This window comes from Ambystoma mexicanum, chromosome 10 (genome assembly GCF_040938575.1).
Source record: "Ambystoma mexicanum isolate Mex_15411 chromosome 10, UKY_AmexF1_1, whole genome shotgun sequence".
Lineage (NCBI taxonomy): Eukaryota > Metazoa > Chordata > Amphibia > Caudata > Ambystomatidae > Ambystoma > Ambystoma mexicanum.
This window is the reverse complement of record NC_090932.1, coordinates 95,634,998-95,656,997: the sequence shown is the minus strand read 5'-3', so window position 1 is coordinate 95,656,997 and position 22,000 is coordinate 95,634,998. Positions and strand designations below refer to the sequence as shown.

The following is a 22,000-nucleotide window of genomic DNA, read 5'->3' as shown; positions in this document are numbered from 1 at the left end:
GTTTTTTCCAAAGGAATAAAACACTTAATGCATGGGTCAAAATGTCAAGTTGCAAGATACTAGTCAGCCATAAAAAGTAACTTGCCTCCTTAATTCTACACATGCACACAGCACACCATTTCTTACTCCCCAAGAGTCAAATACAACTAGCCAGGGCTAGTGGCGAGTGCACATTTGGCACCCTGCTTAAGGCATTGGGGGTCATTCCGAGGTTGGAGGTAAGGAATTACCGGCACCGGTAAGGGTGCCGATGCCGGTAATCCCTTACCTCCGTATTCCGAGGTCCGTTTGGGGGTCCTTCCTTACCTCCTGCTTTTAGCAGGAGTAAAGTACGGGACCCGCAAAGGTAGTTCGGAGGTAATTACGGTACCGTAATTTACGGTGCCGTAATTACCTCCTTCCCCATTCCCATTGAGCCCTAGGGGGCAGAAATGGGAATGGGGAAGGGCAAAAGGTGAATGGGGAATTACCGGTCCCTCCAACCCTGGAATGGACCGGTAATTACTCCATTAACCATGCCAGATTTGGGACGGTTTCGGAGGCAACCATGGAGCTAATTACTCCATGGTTAGCTCCAAACCCGGAATGAGGCCCAATGTCTCAGAAGGAGTAACTTTGCTTGCCACTGTGGCAGATTCTTAAGTCTTAGAGTGGTTGACTCTTCATAATCGCATTCTGTAGTCTGTCTTTGGAAAACAGTATGTAAATTACACTGTTTACATTGATTTGTAAAGAGTTGCAGTTGCTGGAAAGGAGAAACTGCCTTCCAAACGCCTTTGAATTGATGGCTCACTAACTATGCATGCTCACAAAGTGTCTTACCTGTGGACATGGAAAATAATGAGCGCACAAAGACCAGCCTTTTCCGCACGTAGCAAAAATTATTAGAGGGAACATTGCTGGGGATACCCGTCGGACACTTTCCAAGCGATAAAGGCCTTTTATACTGAGACAGTTATGAAAGTCCGATTGAGTTCTTTTGGGTGTCTATCTAAAGAAATCAACACATACAGAGGTCTGAATCAGGGCTGCCCACTAGCCCCAGCCCTGTTTAACCTGTACTTGTCCGACTTACGAACGGTCCTGGGTAGTGCAATAGCCTCCCCGCCTAGGATTTGTGGCAACGACCTAGCGTGTATTCTCTACGCTGATGATTTAGTCATAATAGACCAAATTCCGATTGGGCTACAGCGAAGATTAAATAAGCTACAAGAGTATGTGATGGAAAACGGGCTGGAGATAAATGTATTGAAATCAAAAATCATGATTCTCTGCTTGTTGAGACACAAGAAGAAGCCACGATTTAGATGAGCGTAGGTCAAGAGAAACGTCAGGTTGTCGATTCAATTACATACTTGGGAGTGAAAATGAACTTGAGCATAAATCACCATCCTTGGGTCGTTGAACTAAAAGCAAAAGTGAAGGCTTTGACGGCACAGGCAAAGGTGATGCATAAAACATATGGAAGATTCATGCTCCTGCCAACTTTAATGCTTTATAAACACAAAGTTATTCCAATGTCATACAGAGCGGAAGCTAACTGAAGTCTACCTTGGTAGCTTGGTCTGTATTAGAGGGTAACTTTGGAGAGCAATTCTGCACATCCCAAAAGCGGGTCCAATCGCAATGAAAGCTTTGAGCTGGGCCTGATATCGATGTATGCTATTGTAAAGTGGAAGAACTTGGCATTATAACAGAAATGTGTTGTGGAAAACTCTCCTACCCCTTTTGTAATCCTAACAGCTAAAGGGTATAGGCGATGTTGGCTGTTAGGGGAATGGGGGAAAAAACGGTGTGATATTATTAAGGGCATTAGAAACAACTAAAGAGACATTGGTGCTGAACCCAGAGCCAGTTAAACGTAAGCTGTGGTCTAAAGACTGACTTGGAACTCTGCAACAGAGGAAAAATGACACCTTTTTCTCATCTGTAAATCATGAGATGAGGTCCTTTAACACGACCCCAAAATATTTAGCAAAATTCCTGAGTTTGTTTTATCGCTATCATTATATGCGTGTTCAGATTACCTTGTATCCAACAGGCACATTAACTGAAAGGATACAGAATGGAATGCTAACGCCCCACATTGCTCATTACCGAGAATACTGTGTATCGTTCTAGCTGACTCATTCCATCTCTTATTATTATTTATTTTTTTGTGTTCAGTCCATTTCAATTTAGATTTACGGTTAGTTTTACCTATGTAGAAAATGCCACAAGGACACCTTATCCAGAAGAACACAATATGGGAATTGCATGTTGCAAAATCCCTCTGTAGAATTTGTTTTACCTGTTAGTGGAGAGTAGATCGTGTTTCCCTTTGTTGATGTATTGGGAACAATGAAGACCAGGAAAAGTACCTTCTTTGAAAAACACAAGAACCTTTTTTTTTTTACAGGAGAATACATATTGCAAAATGTTAATTTCTTGCTCAACAACATAGATAGAAAATGTATAATTCATGACGAACATTGCCGATATTACTGTGCGTACTTTGTATACAGTGGAAAAGGTATTAATTGGGTAAATTCACTACTGGCGTGGTTCATAAACCCACCAAGCGAAATATTTGACCACATTCTCATTCCTATCCTCCAAGGAATCATACTCTGAGTGCCAGGTGGAGTGCTGAGGAGGCTAGTGGAGCAGAAGAGATGGATGCAAATGAGGAAGGTGTAGGAAAAGGAGGTGGTAATGCAACAGAGGAGGTGAAGAGGGCACAGCGGAAGCGGGGGGGAGGAGGAGGCAGCGAGGAATGCAGCCAGAGAGTACACTACAGAAAGATACAGAGACTGGGAATACAAAGGTGAAAGGAAGAGCAGAGATGGAGGCAGCCAAGAGAATTGACAAGGCACTAACTACTAAGAAGTAGCATAAAAACAGAAGTACAGGGGCTAGAAGCCTGAAGAAGAGGAGAACCAGTTGTACTGATGTGATCTTTTGGTGGCAGCCGTATTGAGTGACGCAAATGTAATTGGGGCAAATGGTGCTCTGGGGCCTTAATGAATTAGAGAGGATCAATCTTAAGCAAAGCAAGAGGGCATGAGTGACCCCTTTATGTTAATATATCGCAATAAAACTTTTCTTTTTGTAAAGAAAACATATTGGTCCAAAGATAAATGTTGATGTTCTACATATAACAGTAAAATGAGTGTGTGACCAATATTTTTCCATCATACACTGTTCATTAAATAGATTTTCAGTATTTAGACTTTCTTTATTTTGATGTCTGTTAAGGTATGGAGACATGTAACCCTGCAAAAACATAACTACATTTCTGGGACAAGTACAGCTATGGTGACCCTTGTACCAAGTGAGTTAACTTGGGTTCTGGGATGTGTCCCCCTCTTGGGTTCTCTGTACTGAATAAAACACAGTGCATTCCTTGAAATGTAGTTCTAAGTGGCTTCCTGCACTGAACGAATGTGCTTGTATTGTGCCATGTGGTGGTGACAGTACTTAGGCATAAGATGGCAAGAATTGGCATACAATGATATTATTTGTACATTTGAGGCTGGATCTAGCACACAAGGCTGTATTTGACATGTGTACCATACCATGGTAAAAGAGGCTGGTCAGAGGCATTTACTGGCTTTGCCTGGGCATGTGTCTACACCTGGCCTATGATGCCTGTACCTGCTTCTGAGGCTGCATCTGCCAAAATAGGCCAGTGCATGGCTATACGAGACAGATGCAGGCATACAATGGCAATTCGTGGTCATGTGAGGCTGCTTAAAGTTATTTGATGACTGTAGCCGAGCTGAGCACAGCAAGCTCCAAGTGGCAGTAAATTCAGCCAGATCTGTTGGCTTTGTAGGTGCTTTCTGCTATACAGTAAGGAGTTCTGCAGCCCCCCTGTCCTTTGAAGAATTCAACTAGGTTAATTTTATTCCCTTGCTGAAGAAGCCTTTGCATAGTCCTGCTTAATAGATGTTACGCCTGTGGTCCCCTTTCAAGTGGGGATCCATTTGATCAGCAGACCCTCTGCATATGTTCCACACCCATTTTACCCTCAGACCTAAGGGGAAGCTTCCTCTCTCTCCAGGACACCCAGTTACGGAACTTGCTGCCATCACATGATACTGGTGCCTTTCTTAAGAAGTTCCTTGTGAAGATGTTTAACCAGGTCTAGTTTTGCTAGGCACATGCTTAAAAGAATTGTATTGAATTTTGTATCTTTCCTACCATATAACAACCCTGAGTATTGTTTTTATGGTATGCAGTAATAAAATCACAGCAAAAATGTCGCCTTTACAAATGATCGCGGCAAAAATGCTGTGGTTTGACCTGGTAAAAGTGTACCCCATTATACCATTTAAGGGTTGCAGGGGTGTCCCCCACTCCGCTTAAATGGTATAATGGGTCTGGGGGTTGCAGGAGTGTCCCCTGCATCCTCTACATGGATGACGGCAGCAAAACCACAGCCATTTTTGCTGCCTTAGGTGAGTTGCCTGTACATTTATCAGTCTTCACAATGGTAGCCTGGGTGCATTAATCATGACAAGGATTTGCTCTGTTAATTGCTGATTACTTTTTCTTTTTCCAGTACTTAAACTTTGCAGAGTTTGAGGAAACGCTGAAAAGTTTTGGCAAGGAATGTAAAGTAAAAGGCAAACCGTTACCGAAGACTGCAGGATCTGCTTTCCGAGACTCCAACACCTTGATGCTGCAGGTAACCATGCACTGTAGTTACCAAAGAGAAGATGGGAATTCAGGGGCAGTTGTTAGAGGGATGCTTGGGCACTTCTTGGAAAGCCTCTTCAAAGTGGTCTGGCTTGGTTATAGTCTACTGGGAGAGTGACTGAGTGCAGTTAAAGTTGTTGAAGGATGGGTTCAAATTTCAGAGGTTTGTGAACCCCATTATCACATCTACTTGTCTAGACCTGAGGTGTAAATGTAGTTTGTGAATCCTTCTTGTAACATTATTCCTAAATTCTCTCCTCAGACCCGAGACCTTTTGACATGATCACTCCTGTTTGCATGCATTCCCCTGCATAGGATCAAATTGATGGACTTCATTTGTTACTTGTTGCAAAATATTATTAGTGAATGTTGGGGTAACCCCTTGACCTTCTATCCCCTCTATGTGGTGTCAGGGGTTAGCAATGCAAGGCGGACAACTGTTTGATATTTGTTCAAAATATGCCATTTTATTAGAACAGAAATAATATCAAAATGCCTCACGTTCCCTACTTTATTGTGGGTTTCCTTGCCTAACCAAACTAAAGGGAAACACTTAACACAGGAGTTCTGGCCCTCACACTAAATGTCAAATACAAAACAATATATATGGCAATTCAACAATGACATTCACAGTATCTTGGTAACCTTTTAGCAACCTGTGTGAAATCCCTTCCCTAGGATTCAAGGAGTATTCATCAAAAACAATATAAGGAAATCCACATAGGTAGTAAAGTTTCAGTTCAGTAATTGAAATGTCAATATGAAGGTGAAGGTCTGTTTCACGTTTGGAAAGTCAATATGAAGATCTGTCAACCACAGTTCCAACAACAACACAAGTTCTTCTTCTGATGAAAAAAAGACTTTCCACTTCCTCAGAATAGCATCAATGTTTTTCCTTAGCCACAATGCCCTTTTACCACTTCCAGCTATTCAAGAAGACTTGACACAGTTCAAGAAGAAATACAACTGGTGGACAAGCTAGGTGCTGCAAAGTACCTTAACACCTTCGATCTCAATGCAGGGTTTTGGCAAATGTCAATGGCAGAAATTGCTAAGTAGAAGACCGTATTCTCTACGCCTGAGGGACTTTACCAGTTCAGGGTTAACCCCCTTTGGTCTCAGGAATGCACTCGTCACTTTCCGGAGGCTGGTCAACCATGTCCTGAATGGGTTAGATGAATTATGCATGGCATATCTGGATGATATAGCAGTCTTCAGCCCAACATGGGAAGAACATGTGAGACACCTCAGTATTGTGTTGCAGGCCCTTTAGCAGGCCACTTGACCATAAAGGCTACCACGTGCTAGATTGGTCCAGGTTCAGTGACCTACCTTGGAATTCAGGTTAGCGGGGGCAAGATTCAGCCTCTATCAAATAAAGTACAAGCTGTACAAGGCTGGCCATCCCCAAAAATCCAAACCTAGGTGAGTATTTATAGGCCTCAATTGGTACTACAGGAATGATACGGCAGGCTATGCCACTCTGACTGCCTTCACTACTCCAAAGAAACATAAGAAGGTTTCTTGGTCTGAGGAGTGTGAAGGCCTTCCAAGGCCTGAAGGATTCCCTTTGTCAGGCCCCTGTTCTAAGGGCACCTGATTATCATAGACCTTTTCATCTGCAGACGGATGCCTCTGAAATCGGGATAGGTGCTGTCCTTTCTCGGTTAGATGACAAAGGCAGGGAACATCCTATGTTAGCTTACCGACGGAGAGCTCAGGTGGGTGACCGTTAAGGAGTGCTTCTCTATTGTGTGGGCCCTTAGGAAGCTCAGACCCTACCTCCTTTGGGGCTCACTTCACTGTGCAAACTGACCGTAAGCCATTAAAGTGGCTAACATGAAGGGAGAGAATCCTACGTTACCCAGCTGGTCCATAAGCCTTCAAGGCTTTGACTTCACCATTGAGCATAGGCCCTGTGCACAACATAGCAATGCTACTGGGATGTCCAGGATGTATAACCAACTGGAACAGGAAACCCAGCCAGGGGTGTATTCGATCCCCCTGTCCCTAGTCTGGGGGATGGGAGGCGAGTGTTGGAAAAGATTTCTCTTCTTTTAACGTTCCCTCCATAGTTTACTTTGGAACCCCATTCTTCTTTTTTGCTCTGTTGTTATCCTGATATTTTTGCTTCAATTCCGTTTTGCTCATTGTTATGGGGAAACTGATCAGTCCCTCATACTATTAGTACTGGGAAACTAGGTTCCCCTTTTGAATTGTGTGCTCTACTGTGTGGACTCATTGAGGGTCCCTGACCTAACTCGCACTCTCCTGATGCTAAGCCTTGATCTCTCATCCACGTACCTTGATTGGGTTTTGGCTAACCTCTCAGAGCTCTTTGTTCATCGTAACTAGGGTGGCCTCTTAACATCTGTCCATCAGGCCACGTTCTAGAACTCTATCTTAACGGCTACGAATTTTAGTTCCTCTATAACTATAATGGCAGTTATCTTGGGGCCACACACTTTTCATTGAAATACAATAACAAAACTAGAACTTTGTGTTTTTTCTTTGTGACTTTGCATACCGTACAAAAGTGTGCTTCTGTCGGGCTGCACATGTGAATGCTTTGGTGGCTAATTCTGCCATAGTGTGGCATCTGCAAATGCCACTTCTCGCTCCCTGGATACACACTGGATGTGCAAGGGTAAGGTGACAGCCCGATGTACTCTGGGGGTTAAACCTGAGTCTTGGGGATAGTAGTCGATTGCATGGTCTTTTGGGTTAAAACGGCGAACGTAATTTTTCTGCCCTCACTTTCTCTTTGTATCTTGGTTACCCTGCAAGAGAGTTCTCCCTGCCGTAGGAGGTAGAGGCAGTAACCGGTGACTGGACCTTCTCCTGACTTTTCTTGGCTTTTGATGTGGTCCCAGCTGCCCATCATTGGGGCTTGGTCGATTCAGAAGAGACTAAGGGAAATGGCAAGTGGGTGGCATATTTGAGCAACATTTGCATTTGCCCTACCCGCTCAAGGACGGCTGTGTAGGCAGTAATATTGGTGACAGCTGTCAGGCAGGGGGTGCAGACTGATAGGCTAGCTCCGTAATGTGCATGCACCTGCTTACTACACACCTGCAATTTATCACCTCTTACTGTGGACCTGCTCCTGGTAAGTACAGAGTACCCTGTGACACCCATGAGCAGAGTGTAGCGTCGCTTTACTGGTCTGATAGTTAAAAAATCTATTGCCCACCGTTATGAAGTAGCTGTCCCGGGCTTTGTATCGGTACACCCTGCTTCAAAGATGGCTGTGTTATTGACCTTGGTGAGTGGAATGTCATTAGTTTGTCTCTAGCTGCTCTTCAACTGAGTTTGTTTTTCTTCTGCAGAAGGACCTCATCACATCCTTTGAAGATGGGGATCGCAAAGTATTCTTCGAACTGTGGAAGGAGCACATCCCCCCAGAGATCCGAGACAGTGACCCTCTTGCTCAAAAACTGGAGTTCTACCTCCATATTCACTTTGCCATTTATCCCCTGAAGCATGGTGTAGGAAAGTCGGTATGTTTTGAATTAAAAAACATTTTTTTCTTTTTTTGTCCTCATGAAGGCTTGTCTTACTCTGATGCTATGTATGTCTTCTAAAGCTCTTGTATCGTCTAAGATTTCCCAAGATCCTCTTTTGCACCAATTGTAATATCCACATTCCCTTTCCGTGTGTGACCTTATTCACTAAGCGTATTGTCCACAGTCTTTGTTCATGTGTGACCCAATTTTTCCATCATTCCCCGGGGTGTCCCCATGTCCCGCCCTCCTGTAACTTTTTCTTTTGCATCCTTCTGTGTTCACATGTCTTGCCTTCTTTGACCCACTAAATTCTGTAAAGTGTTACTATGTTCTGGCTTATCCTCACGTGACCCTTTCTTCCTCTTCATCTGCAGTGTCCACGTGCCATGTCCTCATTTGGGTATCAGGTATTGGGTAATATTATCCCCATAAATAATAGCGCCATATATATATGGTCGCCGGGAAACTGCATAGGCGATATTGTTTTAAAGAAAATATGGGGGTTGCAGGGGTGTCCCCTGCAAGTTCCATATGTTGATATCGCCGTAGAAAAACAACGCCATTCTTGAATGGGGATTTTTTTTAAAAAAAATGTTGCGGGGATATTAACACTCATTTGACAATTTTCTTCATGTTCACAGAGAAGTGTTCTCTTCACCTGCCACACTGTGGCATCTTCTTCACTGAGGATCAGTGTCCACTTGCCCAGATCTAATGTCATCTTACTCTTTGCAATAGTGCAATGTCCACAATTCCTGCTCTCTGTGACCTTTTACTTTTTGTCTTGCGTATGGTAATCTTGTGCTTACTTTCTCGAACCATCTTTTTGCATTTTGTACATCAATAGCCACATTGCCTGTCCCCTGTAGCCCTCTTTATCACTGAGCAGCAATGTTCACATGCCCTGCCCTAATGAAACCCCCTATTTTCTCTGAGCAGCACCCTCATGTGACCCCTTCAACTTGTCCACAAGCCCGGACTGCCTGTGAACCCTCTACTTCGTCAGTGAATGCCAGTGTCCACATACACTGTCCTCCTGCATCCTCTCCTTGTTCTTCACCTAGCAGTATCCACTTACCATACGCCAGATTGATCCTCTAGGTGCTTTCCTCCATTTCCTGAAGCTGATTGGCCTCCTTCCTATGACACTTCAGACTCATCCCTCCTGTCCTTCTTACAGGATAGGGCGGACATTGATGACCGGATTTCTCACTTTCGTACCTACCTGGAGACGAGCGGCGCTGCTCTCAGCCAAACCACAGAGTTTCTGCCTTTTTACGCTTTGCCTTTTGTGCCTAACCCCACTGTGCACCCATCATTCAAAGATCTCTTTCAGGTAAGGACATAACTTAACCCTTGCTTTTCTCCTTGCAGAAACGTACTTTGCTTAAATGTTGCTGGGTTAAATGTCGTCCCTTTTTGCTGTTTGACTGATAATACGGAGTTACATCATCCAATACTCCTGAATAACGAGAAAAAAGAGTTTTGCCAGCGGTGGGCAATTGTGGTTTGGCGCCCTGGCAGGAAATTAGGTGTGTTCGAAGGCTGCAGCTGGGAGCAATTTGTGGGCACCCTGCCAAAGGTTTCTACGTAAGAGACTGTGATGAGAGTTGGTTTGCTACCATTAACTGCTGAGAGTTGGTTTGCTACCATTAACTGCGCACACAAACACAATTTTACAGGGCTCAATTGAGTATTATTTAATGCAGATCAAGACAGCCGACACGTGTTTCGAGCAACAAAGCTCTTCTTCAGGAGCCTGTTTTTTGCAGTACGGGCAGAGACGTCAAGTCCTTACGCATATGCGTTCATATAGTGGAGCCGGCAATTGAACCCTATACGTCTGTCAATTGTACAAATCCTATAGTATCAGATATATGTCCAAGCATCCTTAAGCCTTGGAAGAAGAGCTTTGTTGCTCGAAACATGCGTCGGCTGTCTTGATCTGCATTAAATAATACTCGATTGAGCCCTGTAAAATTGTGTTTGTGTGCGCAGTTAATGGTACAAACCAACTCTCATTACAGTCATGAATAACAAGCTCTGCATCTTTCTTTTAGTGTTTACACTTCCGACTTTTGCAATAGCATTTATGTTTTTAATTGATGAGCTCCACAACTGCTTTCCAAAGGCAGGTTTCCCACAAGACCTACGCCTATGTCATGTTCGGACTTGTTGAGCAGTAGAGGAATGTAGGGTGTGGATACGGTAGGTGTGACCCATAGAGAGGTGGCTTGAAAAGGTGCTACAGTAAAAATAGAGGGCCTAAAGAAATGAAAGGCAACAGAAGAACACCAGAGGAAGTCTCTCCTACAGATAAGCTGATCAGTGGCACCGACCAACTCAGAAAACCTGCATCAGACAAGGTGTACTACCTGCAAGCTCCTGATGCTCCAGGCCTCTACTGGTAACAATTGCAGCAAAAGCAATGGACACACAAATACAGCCAGAAGGCATGAAAATGCTGTTTTATATGATCCCATGGAAAGGAAAACATGTAATCCCAATAGGATTTTAATGTTTTACCGGTTCAAATAGAAGTCTAAATATGGACAAGAAAAGCCCTCGCCGGGATGTATTTTTCTGTATGCCAGTATTTCTGCATGCCAATGAAAATAGTGCTGATTCTAAGTAGTAATTGGTTTATGAGAGTGGAACTCACAATCTCTGACCCTATAGTGCTGTCAGGTAATGGAAAGGCAGCAGGCTTCCTAACCCAGCGCTGTTTGGTCTTTGCGTGCTTGTTTTTGTGTTTATTGAAGCATGTTCCAGGGCTTGCGCTGCATGTTTCTGCGGTTGGACAATAGTCTGAGCATGTGTTTCTCTTTTCTTTCAGGATTCTTGGGCTCCAGACCTGAAGATCAGGCTGGAGAAGTTCCTGTCGCAGACATTGAAGGCCTGCACTACCCCAAGACTCCTCACATTATATGTATCCTTTGAACATCAAGTGCCCTTCCTTCCAAATGCGATTACTTTATGGGGCAACATATTCATGGACACCTTCTGCCCTTAGAAGTGTTGTGACAGCTTTCTTCTTACACACAAAGCCCCCGAAGTTAAGTGCTGAGCAAATTGTGCAAAAAGGGGCATTGCAGCAGGACACCTGTGTGTTGTGGTGAGGCTGGTGAGTGGTTGGCCTGCATATATAACTGACATCACACCATTCGTGTGGTCCTTTTGTGCTTCACCTCTCTTGGCTTGGGAAACCCCTGTACCAATTGGAGAATGCTTGTCCTCCCATGCCTCCTAATGATGTATATGTAGTATCGGGGGCTATGTTGGATTATAGGCTATGTAATGTCAACGCTATGTACTGTGGCAAAGGACAGGGAGGAGGGAACCAGGAAATGCCCCCAGGGATGCCCTGCATTCATGTAATTGGCATTATGTGTAATTACTGATAAAACTGGAAGACGTCTATTGCAGCTCAGAGCTAATGTTAAATAAGGTGAATTTCATGAGGAGGTTAGGAATGCTATAGGGGAAATGGAGTCCCACTTCCCACAAGTAATTTATCTCTGGTATAGGAAATGCACTGCCCTGTGCAAGAGCTGGGGAGTAGATTTTCTGCAGTTAAGGATGGGTGCTTTAGACAAGTTAGATTTTCAAAAAGAGAGATAAGGCACTCGAATTTGATTGGGGTGTGACCTGTATTATGAAGTCGGGTTCTTTCAAATATCCAGTTACTGGCCACAGTTTAGTCCCCGCTGGAAGTATAATAAGTAAAATAGGATGTCCTGAACAGAGGCGAATCATCTTAATGGTAAGACTTAATACTCTACCTTTAAGGGGACGCAGGTCCTGGTTATTTAAAAATGGGAGGACTTGTTGATTGATCTAAGAAAACGATGGCTGTGCACAGATTTTATATGTTATAATATTAGATCCTGGATCTGAGGCTGTGCTATTTATTTTGTGTTCTATGGACAGCAGTTTTACCTCTAATATCTGTGAATATGTGAAAGTTGCTTTTGAACGATTGGAGAGACAATTTTAATTCTATGTTAAGAATATTATATTCTCATTATGAACAGGGATTTTTTTTAACTATGCAATATTATATAGTTAATACAGGTTTTTTTCCAACAAAATTTGCTGATACTGTTTTTTGTATTCTTTGTTGTAAATGGTGTAAGCCGAATTAAAAGAATTGATTGCCTGACGGCCCAAACTAACATTTTCCAGAAATAGCTCGGTTTTTGAAAAACTGGGCTTCCCAGCTCTTTTTCCCAACTCCCGGATGGGGTGATATTATTATAAGTAATCCCCTTCTGCCCGGGTTTAACGATTGGTGGAAAGATTTACTGTACGCCTTAGCAGACTTTGTTTTGTAAGGAGGGCCCATGTTTTCAGTGTCCTAAATGATGCAGAGGTGGGCAATGCTTCCAAGCAGAGCCAATCCTCCAGCTCACCCACTCTCGCTGCCTGAATCACGGAGCACACGTACACGCTCACTAGACATCTCCATGCTGCACTTTCATCATATATGGTCGTCTGGATACCGCTGGAACATGGTGACGTACGATTATAGGAGGAAGTGTCAGTATTGTGACAAATCATCTTTGACCAGGAATCCAAAGAAGTCCTTTTCAGCGGTGGTAGTCGATGGATGGTGGATTTGGTGCTGTGGCTACTTCAAAAAATGAAAACCAAGAGAATCGGAATCTTCCCTCGTGGTGAGGAAGCTGGCTAGTGGAGTAGAGCAGGGCAAGCCAAAGCTCCAGCGAGCGTCCATCACAAAGAGCTGTCGGTGGTAGAGAAACCTGGAAAGCGAACATTGTAGTGGAGTCCTCAGGGGCTGTTGGTTACCGCTACGTTGAAGCATGTCCCAACGTATGCTGCCTGCTGGGAAACCACGTAATTGGGGTGGGAATGCCTTTCCACACAGCAACCACACAGGCTGGTGACAGGGAACCTATCGTTTCGGGGCCGGAGGAGAAGAATCCAGAAGAGCCGAGTACCTTTCCCATGTCAGTGAGATGGCAGAACGGATCCTCCAAACCCAAGTTGGAGAAGGCTTCGAGACCGGGAGAGCGAAAGACTGGGAGGGTGGAGAGACTGGGAGAGCCTAAGAGTGAAGACTGAAACTCACTCAAAGCACCTTAACAACACAAAACCCAGTAATGCGTTGGAACGCTGTGTGTAAAATGCTGTATTTAGGGAACGTGATTTTCTGAAAGTCACAGTGTTCTGAATCTAGATTTCTTTCAATTGCTGCCTGCAGGGAGACTCGCAAAGGCCACAGTGAACTACATTTCTGCTTGGTCAAAGAGATGCATTCTGGGAAAGAGTCTTAAAAGCCAAGAGCAAATTGAACTGTTTGTCCAATCTAATGCATGCCGGGAAAGAGAGCTCTGGTCCCCAAAGTGAACTGAACTGCAACTTGGTGAAAGCACTGTGTGAATTTGACTGTAGTTTGTCTACCATCTTGCATGAGGGGAAAATGAGTCCAAAAACCCTGAGATGACAGTTCAGATTACTATTAAGAGCACGACATAATGGCGGAAAGGGCTTAAAACCTGAAAGAAAAGTAATGTAATTTATCTGAAATACTCTAGAAGCACAGGTAACTGAACCATCATAAAGCCAATGACACAAAGACCAGAACCACTCCTGACCAGCTTGGATACCTTTGCAACCTGGATACCTTTCCAATACTTTTGCAACCCTTTCTCGCCCTGGTCCCTCTCCATTTGCAATTAACCTCATAAATAATGTAAATAGTTCCTTGTGCTGTTTTCTGGTTTAGATTTAATGTCATGTATTGCTTGTATTTTCTTGTTCCTCATGTAAAGCGCCTTGGATTAAAGCGCTATATAAATTAAAATAAATACAAATACAATATAAATGGTTTTCTTTCAACTTCCAATTTAGGAATCTGTCACAATATGATGTACTCAACTGGGGAATTAAACCACGATTCCTAGATACATTGGTGGTATGTCTCTTGTACAAGATGTAAAGAAACTAGTTAGATATAGTTTGGGTAAACAGAGCACAATGTGTAAGGCCTCGAAAGAGGTTTCAACTCATTTCATGACAACTGTGATTTCTGCCTCTGCTCATTGAAAAAGGAAGCTAGGTAGATTTGCATCCATATGTGAAACTGGTTTCCTTAACAGCCTTCTTTTGATCGCGCAGAAGGAGAATGGGCCGAGCAGCAAAGGTAAGTTTTGTGTTTGGCAGCTGCTTTTCTTTCCTTGCCCTGCTAACTTTGCTAGCCCATCGTTGTTTAGTCCAACTCACACTTCATATGAAGAGTGCATACGTTTGAGGTAGCAGTTGCCCAAATGGCACAGTTTGGTTCTCCGCTCTGCAGGAGGTTTCTCTCTCTGGGTTTTATATCAGTCTTTTAAATTAGAAAGTACATCATGAAGTTGCATTGGTTATGTTGTTCGAGACCTCTTGGCAAATGGTCTTAGGTCCCTCATTGGGCTTTCTCACTCAATCTATTTTAAGTTCTAATCACGTTTCTGTTGCACCCATTAACTTAAAAAGCATTGAAGGATTTTTCATTGATTACTTAAATTTTGACTTTTGCTTTTTTGTTTGGAATTTCGTTATTGTCGCTTACTAAGGGGAGCCTGCCCCCAACTAGCCACTCTACACTTGAGGGCCTACCCATCTGTCTTAAAACTCTATGTAAAGATAACCTAAAACAAGGCATTTTGCCACCAGAAACTCAAAATGCTGTTTTTGTGCCACATCTATCCGTTTAGCATATTTTTTACACTGGCAGTTGGAATGTTGTCTGTGTTGCTATTTTTGCTGTCAAAGGTCCATAGTCCATTATTTTCACTAGACCGCTTAATTAATGACAACCCTGTTTCCATCACCCCCATTTTTATCTTCTGGCTTTCCGGTCTTCTTTGAAACGTAAAATGTGATACCTTCTCATTTCACAATCTAGCCTGGTTTCTTTATGACCTCAATTTAAGCTCTGACTATCACTTTCATTGTCCTGTTTCCTTGCTGTTCCTCTTTCAGCTCAAGGTCTGGTATAGCTACAAAAACCTGCACCTGGTTTCTGACTTCTTCAGCAGTCCAACATTTTCCCTTTTCTTTAGTGTCTTCTGCCTCTGTTCATGCCCTTTTTTTCATTTATATACGTCCCCCGCCCCCTCTGTGAGGTTACTCCTTGCATCATAAACCCCACATTCAGCCAACATGTGTTGGTGAGTTTCTTGGCACACTTGATCATTCATTTTCTCCTTGTTCACCATTCGATCAGAGATGGCTCTGTTTCCCCAAGCCAATTTCATCAGTCTGGTTGCCCGGGCCGGGTTTCGGTGATGCGGGGAAACCTCTTTCCCTTTTTAGCTCCCCCTTCCCTATACTTCCTTTGGCGGGTCAGAAGAAGGACACAGACTCAGTGGTCCATTATATTCAGTATTTTATTAAAATAAAAGGTATAATGTCTAATTTTCCCTATCACTATGGGTGTTCCCTACTGTAAAGACTTGTAGGGGGTGTCTGTACTTCTGCTCTCTATATGGTAGAGGAGAGGCACAGAAGACCCCAGCCAAGATTCTCTATAAGGTAGCAGTGGACGAGCAATCGAGGCCTAGCTTCTCAGGAGGTGATGCAGGCTGGTTCTTAAGTACAGTGTAGTCCCCGAACCCCCACAAAGGAATGTCCACACACTGTATTACTGAAAACACAGTCTTTATATAATTAATATTCAAGGATATGTACACGATCACAATAACGCACTTTGTACTTGGAAGTCAATAATGATAAATATATACAATTCTAAAGTGGTACCACCAATGTTATCAAATCTCATTAAAGTGCATCAACTGTACGGTTAAGTGTCACACAGATTAATAACGAGGAAACCAGTTCTGTGTGGAGATCCCCCCACCTGGGCAACCTGTAAAATAAGATATATCGCACAAGCCCAGTCCATATGTTCAATAGGCTCACTTCTTCCTATTAAGGTTTTTACCCCCTCAATGTACCTGGTGGAGTAGAGTTCTCCGACGATGCGTCGACCGATCCTTCTTGAGTGCCTCCCTTTCAGGTGGGAGCTACGGATCGTCGAAAGGTGTCGGGGAACTTGGCGTTCGGTGTCGGGGAATCGACTGCCCTTCTTGAGTGCCCTCCCTTTAAGGCGGGAGTCACGGGTCGTCGAACATCCGACGGTGAACAGGTGGAACTACGGCAGTGAAGTGGTAGCTTCGTTCCTAGCGGTGCTCGTTGACGACAGAGCGTTGGCGTCCTGCAAGGAAGGGGCGTGCGGGGCACCTCAGTGACGATAGTTCTGGACCGCAAAGAGATGATGAAGAACTGTGGCCCAGCAAGGGCGTTGAGTCGTCGGCGTCTCTGTGGTCCTTAGGTGGCGGGAAACCCACCGGTGGATGCTCCTCGGCGCGTCGACGGTCGGGCCTTCTCCAGCGGGAGACAAGCGGATGACGATGCAGGGGAGAGCGTCCGATGATCAATGAAGGTTCTTAGGCAAAAGGGAGCACGGCGGCTCCGGTCGGCGACGGCGGTCGTCGACAGTGGCGGACAACAGTCCGAGTGCTTCTTCTTGGAGTTCCGCAGCAGTCCCCGTATCGGGTCGGCAGCCTGTCGTAGGTCTGTCTACCAGGGAGCTTTGGCAAAGATCAGCTGTGCACGTTGGTCCCTCGTCGCTCAGGAAGAGGGCGCCTTACCAGGTCCTCTCTGGGTCAGTCCTTGGAGGCACAGCAGCTTTCAGATTGTGAAGGAGAGCAACAGCAATTCTTCTCGTCCAGCAGGGCTTCAAGGTCAAGCATCAGTTAATCCAGTTACTCGTCGTAGTGGACTTCAGCTTCTGAACACGATTCCTAGCAGTGAGAGGTCCCCAGATATACTGTTGATCTCCCATTCATTCCGCTGGGTCACACTCAAGCATCCAATCACGACTACGGGTATTCATGCAGGCAGGCAGCCAATCAGGCACACGATGTATTCAGGCCATTCACTTCTCTCCAGACACTCACAACAAGTTATGTGTATTGGGACAATTACCGAGCCATTCAACACTCCAAGCTGCATTCATACCGGTTTCGGGCAGGGTTGTCTCAGTCATTGTGTCAACCACCAGATACTAGACACCCACAACACAGAATGCATATTCGTCACACACTCTATTCACCCAGGTCCCACCCACAGGAGGTACCCACAACATACATCACCGGGAAGGCTCCAGCTAGTCTGACTGGGCCTTCACAACAATACCATATATGGCATTTCCACCCAACAGCCAGTCAGGGGGAAGGGACAGATCCAGGACTTTGGGAAAACAAGGTAATGGGTAATAGAAAGCAAGAGGCCACCGGGGCCATCTTGTTTTCCATCAGGAATCAACTGATCCCAATGGCAGGGCAGGGGTATCCCAAAATGGAGGATACTCCGCGCACCTGTCAAATTCAGCATGGAGCTGCCACCAGCCCATACCCTGCTCTGCGGGCCACCCACACGTGCCCAAAAACATACACTAGGGGCACAGGGTTGTACCCCCACCCATGGGTGCCATAAGGGAATCCCACAGGTCCGTTCACCAAACCAAAAGAAAGAGGGCTGCACCGCCAGGAGTCCCACATGAACTCCTGCGTGGAAAACACGACAGAACACACGATAAAAAGCAGTAAAGGACAAGGATACGAAGGCCCTGTCCTTCCGATGCATTTCCAGCATCACACCTGCCTATTTTATTAACTAAGGTGCTCGTCAGTCAGTCGGGATTGTCTAAAGATATAAGCCTGCTGTCCAAATACTACCCTCACTGACCCTACCACTATACAATACATAAGTTGTAGCAGGAGAATGACTCCTTTCTCCTGAAGGTACTTCTAGTACCAGTTTTTCAGGAGGGGATTCAAAAATAGTCTCTTGGAAATTATTCTTGAAACTGATGACCCTCTTCTGAGGGTAAGTTGCTACTATTCGGTTTCAAAAACACCTTGAGAGTGTAGAGATTGTACATCTCAGACGAACTGGATTCAGGTAATTTCATGGCACTTGACCTGCAGACGGAAATGCTGAATATAATGGACGAGAGCAAATCAGGGCTGCTGATGCTTTTGGAGCTCTCGGCAGCCTTTGATCTTGTGGAACATGAAGGATTGGTAGATGGATTGATAACAGTTGGTTCATGTCCACAGGCGCGGCGGCTTGGTTTAAGGCTTTCCTCAGTGACAGGATGGCAAAGATCATATGGGAAAATGCTGTATCTAGACCAGAAGCTGTGATATGCGGAGTGCCACAGGGGACCTGTTTATCCCCCACTCGCCAACGTTTTTTGTCAGCCTTTATGTGATCTCTTGGATGCCTTCAGCTCATTTATTTGCTGAGCGGCGATTAGGATAAAGATTCTGAACATCTCGTCTGCATATCAGTTGATCCAGGCATGGATGACAGAAAATTGTTTGTCTTAATGGTAACTAGACAATTTGGGTTAGCCCAAGCACAAGAGAAATTAAGTGCATCATATGCAGATTTCTGTATAATTCAACACACCATTAAAGTAGCTGAAAAGGTGAAAACTCTAGCTGTAATTTTTGAAGCATCCTTAAACGCGGAATCACAAACAGCGAGTGTAGTTACATACTCTCAGTAATATGAGACTTATCTGCCTAGTTAAGCCTCATGTCTCAGAAGAAAACTGTGCTACACTGGTTAGAGCTTTAATTTTACCAACACTAGATTATTGTAATGCTCTCATGGGTGATGCCAGCAAGGCTTGTATCGGGAAACTTCAGATTCTGCAAAATGATGCCGTTCATGTTATAAATGGTTTTCCCAAACGAAACCACATTTCAGACTATAGAAAAGAGTTGCACTGGCTTCCAAAAGATGCCAGAATACATTTCAAAATGAAGACCATGACACACAAGTGTCTCTATGAACAGGCACCTAAGTATCTGAGATCCAGCGCTTGGACAAGGTTACTAGATCCATGGATTCAATGGTACTAACCTGCCCAAAAAGCAAACGAAGGAGGGGCAAGAACCGTTCTTTCCCATTGAAAGCAGCTCTGGCCTGGAACAAGCTACCAAGGAGATTGTCTCTGGAGGAAAACCTGACCATCTTTAGGAGGAGACTGAAAACTCAGCTCTTTTGCTAGGGCCTTTTCTCTGTTCCTTGATTTAGCCGATTGGCTGTCTGGTTTGTTTGTGTGTCCACCCGCGCCCTGATGCCTTCAGGTTTTCTGCGCGTTAGTGTTATAAATATATACATCTACATATACATAGACATACTTCTACTACCATTCTTTCAATATCTGGCTTGTGAATAGTCTTTTATGACTGTTTCCATTAAACTCTTTAATTCTTTAACTGGATTACTTTGCTTTCTCTCCTCAGGTTTTATCCCTCTAGGGATTCTCTTATTAATCCTTGTTTCTTGTCTGTGGTTTTTAATGTGTGCTTTTATAGCTTCTTGATATACTTGATATAATGTTTGATTTAATTGACAATGTTTTTAATGCTCTTTTCCACGTCCTGCTTCCTCTTCAAAATTATTTTGACTTTTTTACAGGATGTCGAGTTATATTCCCCTTTTCCCAGGGTAGCTTTATCTTTTCTACTTTCCTTCTGGTATTTAACCATTCAACAGTTCGTTTTACACAATTATATTTGGGGTTCTCTTTTTCTCCAATTCAACTCTATTTCAGTGTTTGTACTAGGATGAGTTGCAATAATGATTCTTTGGGTCTTCCCCGCCCTCCCGTTCCTCCCATTACCTTCCTGATGGTAGGAGAATGTCGGTGGGAGCCTCCTTCGGTTCGATGCACAGATAGCCACCGTCTCTCCTGCTTTGGCATCTTTCTCCTCCTGTTACTTCACAGTAATGTGGTCATTCAGCGTTCGACTGTACCAACTGTGTGTTCCAGTTGTCGGTGGTATCTGCGACGTTGCCTGGACACTTGTCCCACCAAGGATTCCTATTCCTGGTCTCGCCATCACCTTCAAAAGGGCTCCAGCCCTCATGTTTTCTCGGGCTCTGTGCTTGCCCCTGCTTTGGTGCAATGCTTTTCAAAGCTGTGCGAGTTTGGAACTCTCAGGCCCCAGCATCCCTCGCTTGCGCGCGCTCTCTCTCTCTCTCTCTCTCTCTCTCTCTCTTGCTCTCTCTCGCTCTCTCTCTCGCTCTCTCTCTTGCTCTCTCTCGCTCTCTCTCGCTCTCTCTCGCGCTCTCTCTCGCGCTCTCTCTCGCGCTCTGTATCGCTCTCTCTCTCGCTCTGTATCGCTCTCTCACGCTCTCTCTCGCGCTCTCTCGCGCTCTGTATCGCTCTCTCTCTCGCTCTCTCTCACGCTCGCTCCCTCTCTCGCTCTCTCTCACGCTCGCTCCCTCTCTCGCTCTCTCTCTCGCTCTCTCTCTCACTCTTGGGGAAACTCCCCAGCTGTTGTATGGGTCTCTTTCTCTCTCTCTCTCGCCTGGGGAACTCCCCAGCTGTTGTATGGGTCTCTTTCTCTCTCTCGCCTGGGAAACTCCCCAGCTGTTGTATGGTCTCTTTCTCTCTCTCTCGCCTGGGGAACTCCCCAGCTGGTGTGTGGGTCTCTTTCTCTCTCTCTCGCCTGGGAAACTCCCCAGCTGGTGTTATGGGTCTCGCTCTCTGGTTCGCGTCACACAGTTTGGGACTTTTCCCAGCTGACGCGAGTGTGTTCCTCTCTCTCGGTCTACCTCTCAATGGAGTTATGTTCATCCACCTCTTTGGGGATTGGCTTTTGGAATTTAAAGTGATATTTTCTTTTTTTTTTTTACGAATAATATGTCATTCTCCAAGTCCCAGTATGGGTGATCCATAGTTCCTGCTATTATGGTTTCCTCATCACAGTATGGATATTTCCTAGGATTTATTATTGTAGCTTCTTCGTCCCTGTCTTGTTACTTTATGCAATCTGGTGTTCTGAAGCCTCCCATATAGGCCATAATATGTACCTCTTGAGGCAGTGCCTCACGGGAGTTCTTGTCCCCTAATGGGGAGTCTCTCCCAGTGAGTTACCACTTGCCTCTACCCCTAGGAGGGGTATTACGGAGCAGGCTCTCCTCCCTAGCATCACAGGAAGGGGCTCTCCCCTGGGGAGAAGTGACAAGTTGCCTCGATTGGTCACATTCCTTAATGTGGGGTACACCCCCGCAACCCTCATTCCCTCCCCACCCCATCACCCCGCAGGCCAAGTCATGTATTGGGTGGTGGACTACCCCGACCTCCTATTTACCTGACCCGTCCCCCCCATCCCGTTCCTGACAAAACACACGCACACACGCACGCACACTACAGGCCGCTGTTCGATAAAAGCGGCCTATCTGGGACTTTTTCCCAAACAACTAGGCCAGTACCAATCAGATCCCAATACAAACAGGGAGGCGAGAGCCGGCCCTCCCCACCAAGGCACTACCCACAAAGGCTTCGCCTGTCCCGAGCCTGTTGGAGCCGGGGGCCATAGATCGCTGTCCGCGCTGTACCCTAGGTAAGCGTATGCCTGAGTACCATTGACACAGTACTATCTCTGACTTTGCAGCGGCAATAACACAGCTGCTCACTTTTAAACGTGTCTAGTAACACAGCTTTATGACATTACTCAGCACACTTCGAAATCAGCAAACCGGCAGCGCCTATGTATACTGTAATGTTTTAAAATCGTGGGAAATGCCAGCATGTCTTACGTAGATGAGTCTGCACTGAATGAGCACATCTGCCTGTATTGAAATAGGTTCCCTGCTTTGTTACTCGGAATCAGCCTAATTCTCTAGCTACTACTGCAACTGCCTAAGCCCATGACTGCATTAACCTAGTTTTTCCATGGCATGTATAGTTTAAACAGCCTAATTCATAGTGACCT

General features: G+C 44.9%; 1 protein-coding gene across 7 annotated transcripts in view; it reads left to right on the top strand.

Moving 5' to 3' along the window:
• Nucleotides 1-22,000, top strand: part of ARMC9 (armadillo repeat containing 9) — a 1,454,284-nt gene that overhangs the window by 161,584 nt on the left and 1,270,700 nt on the right. For all 7 annotated transcript variants that reach the window (XM_069617565.1, XM_069617561.1, XM_069617566.1 and 4 more), the window contains exons 3-7: nucleotides 4,547-4,672; nucleotides 8,013-8,183; nucleotides 9,370-9,525; nucleotides 11,026-11,118; nucleotides 14,331-14,355. In XM_069617565.1, coding sequence (XP_069473666.1) covers nucleotides 4,547-4,672; nucleotides 8,013-8,183; nucleotides 9,370-9,525; nucleotides 11,026-11,118; nucleotides 14,331-14,355 — 571 coding nt within the window. The remainder of the gene's footprint in view (nucleotides 1-4,546; nucleotides 4,673-8,012; nucleotides 8,184-9,369; nucleotides 9,526-11,025; nucleotides 11,119-14,330; nucleotides 14,356-22,000) is intronic.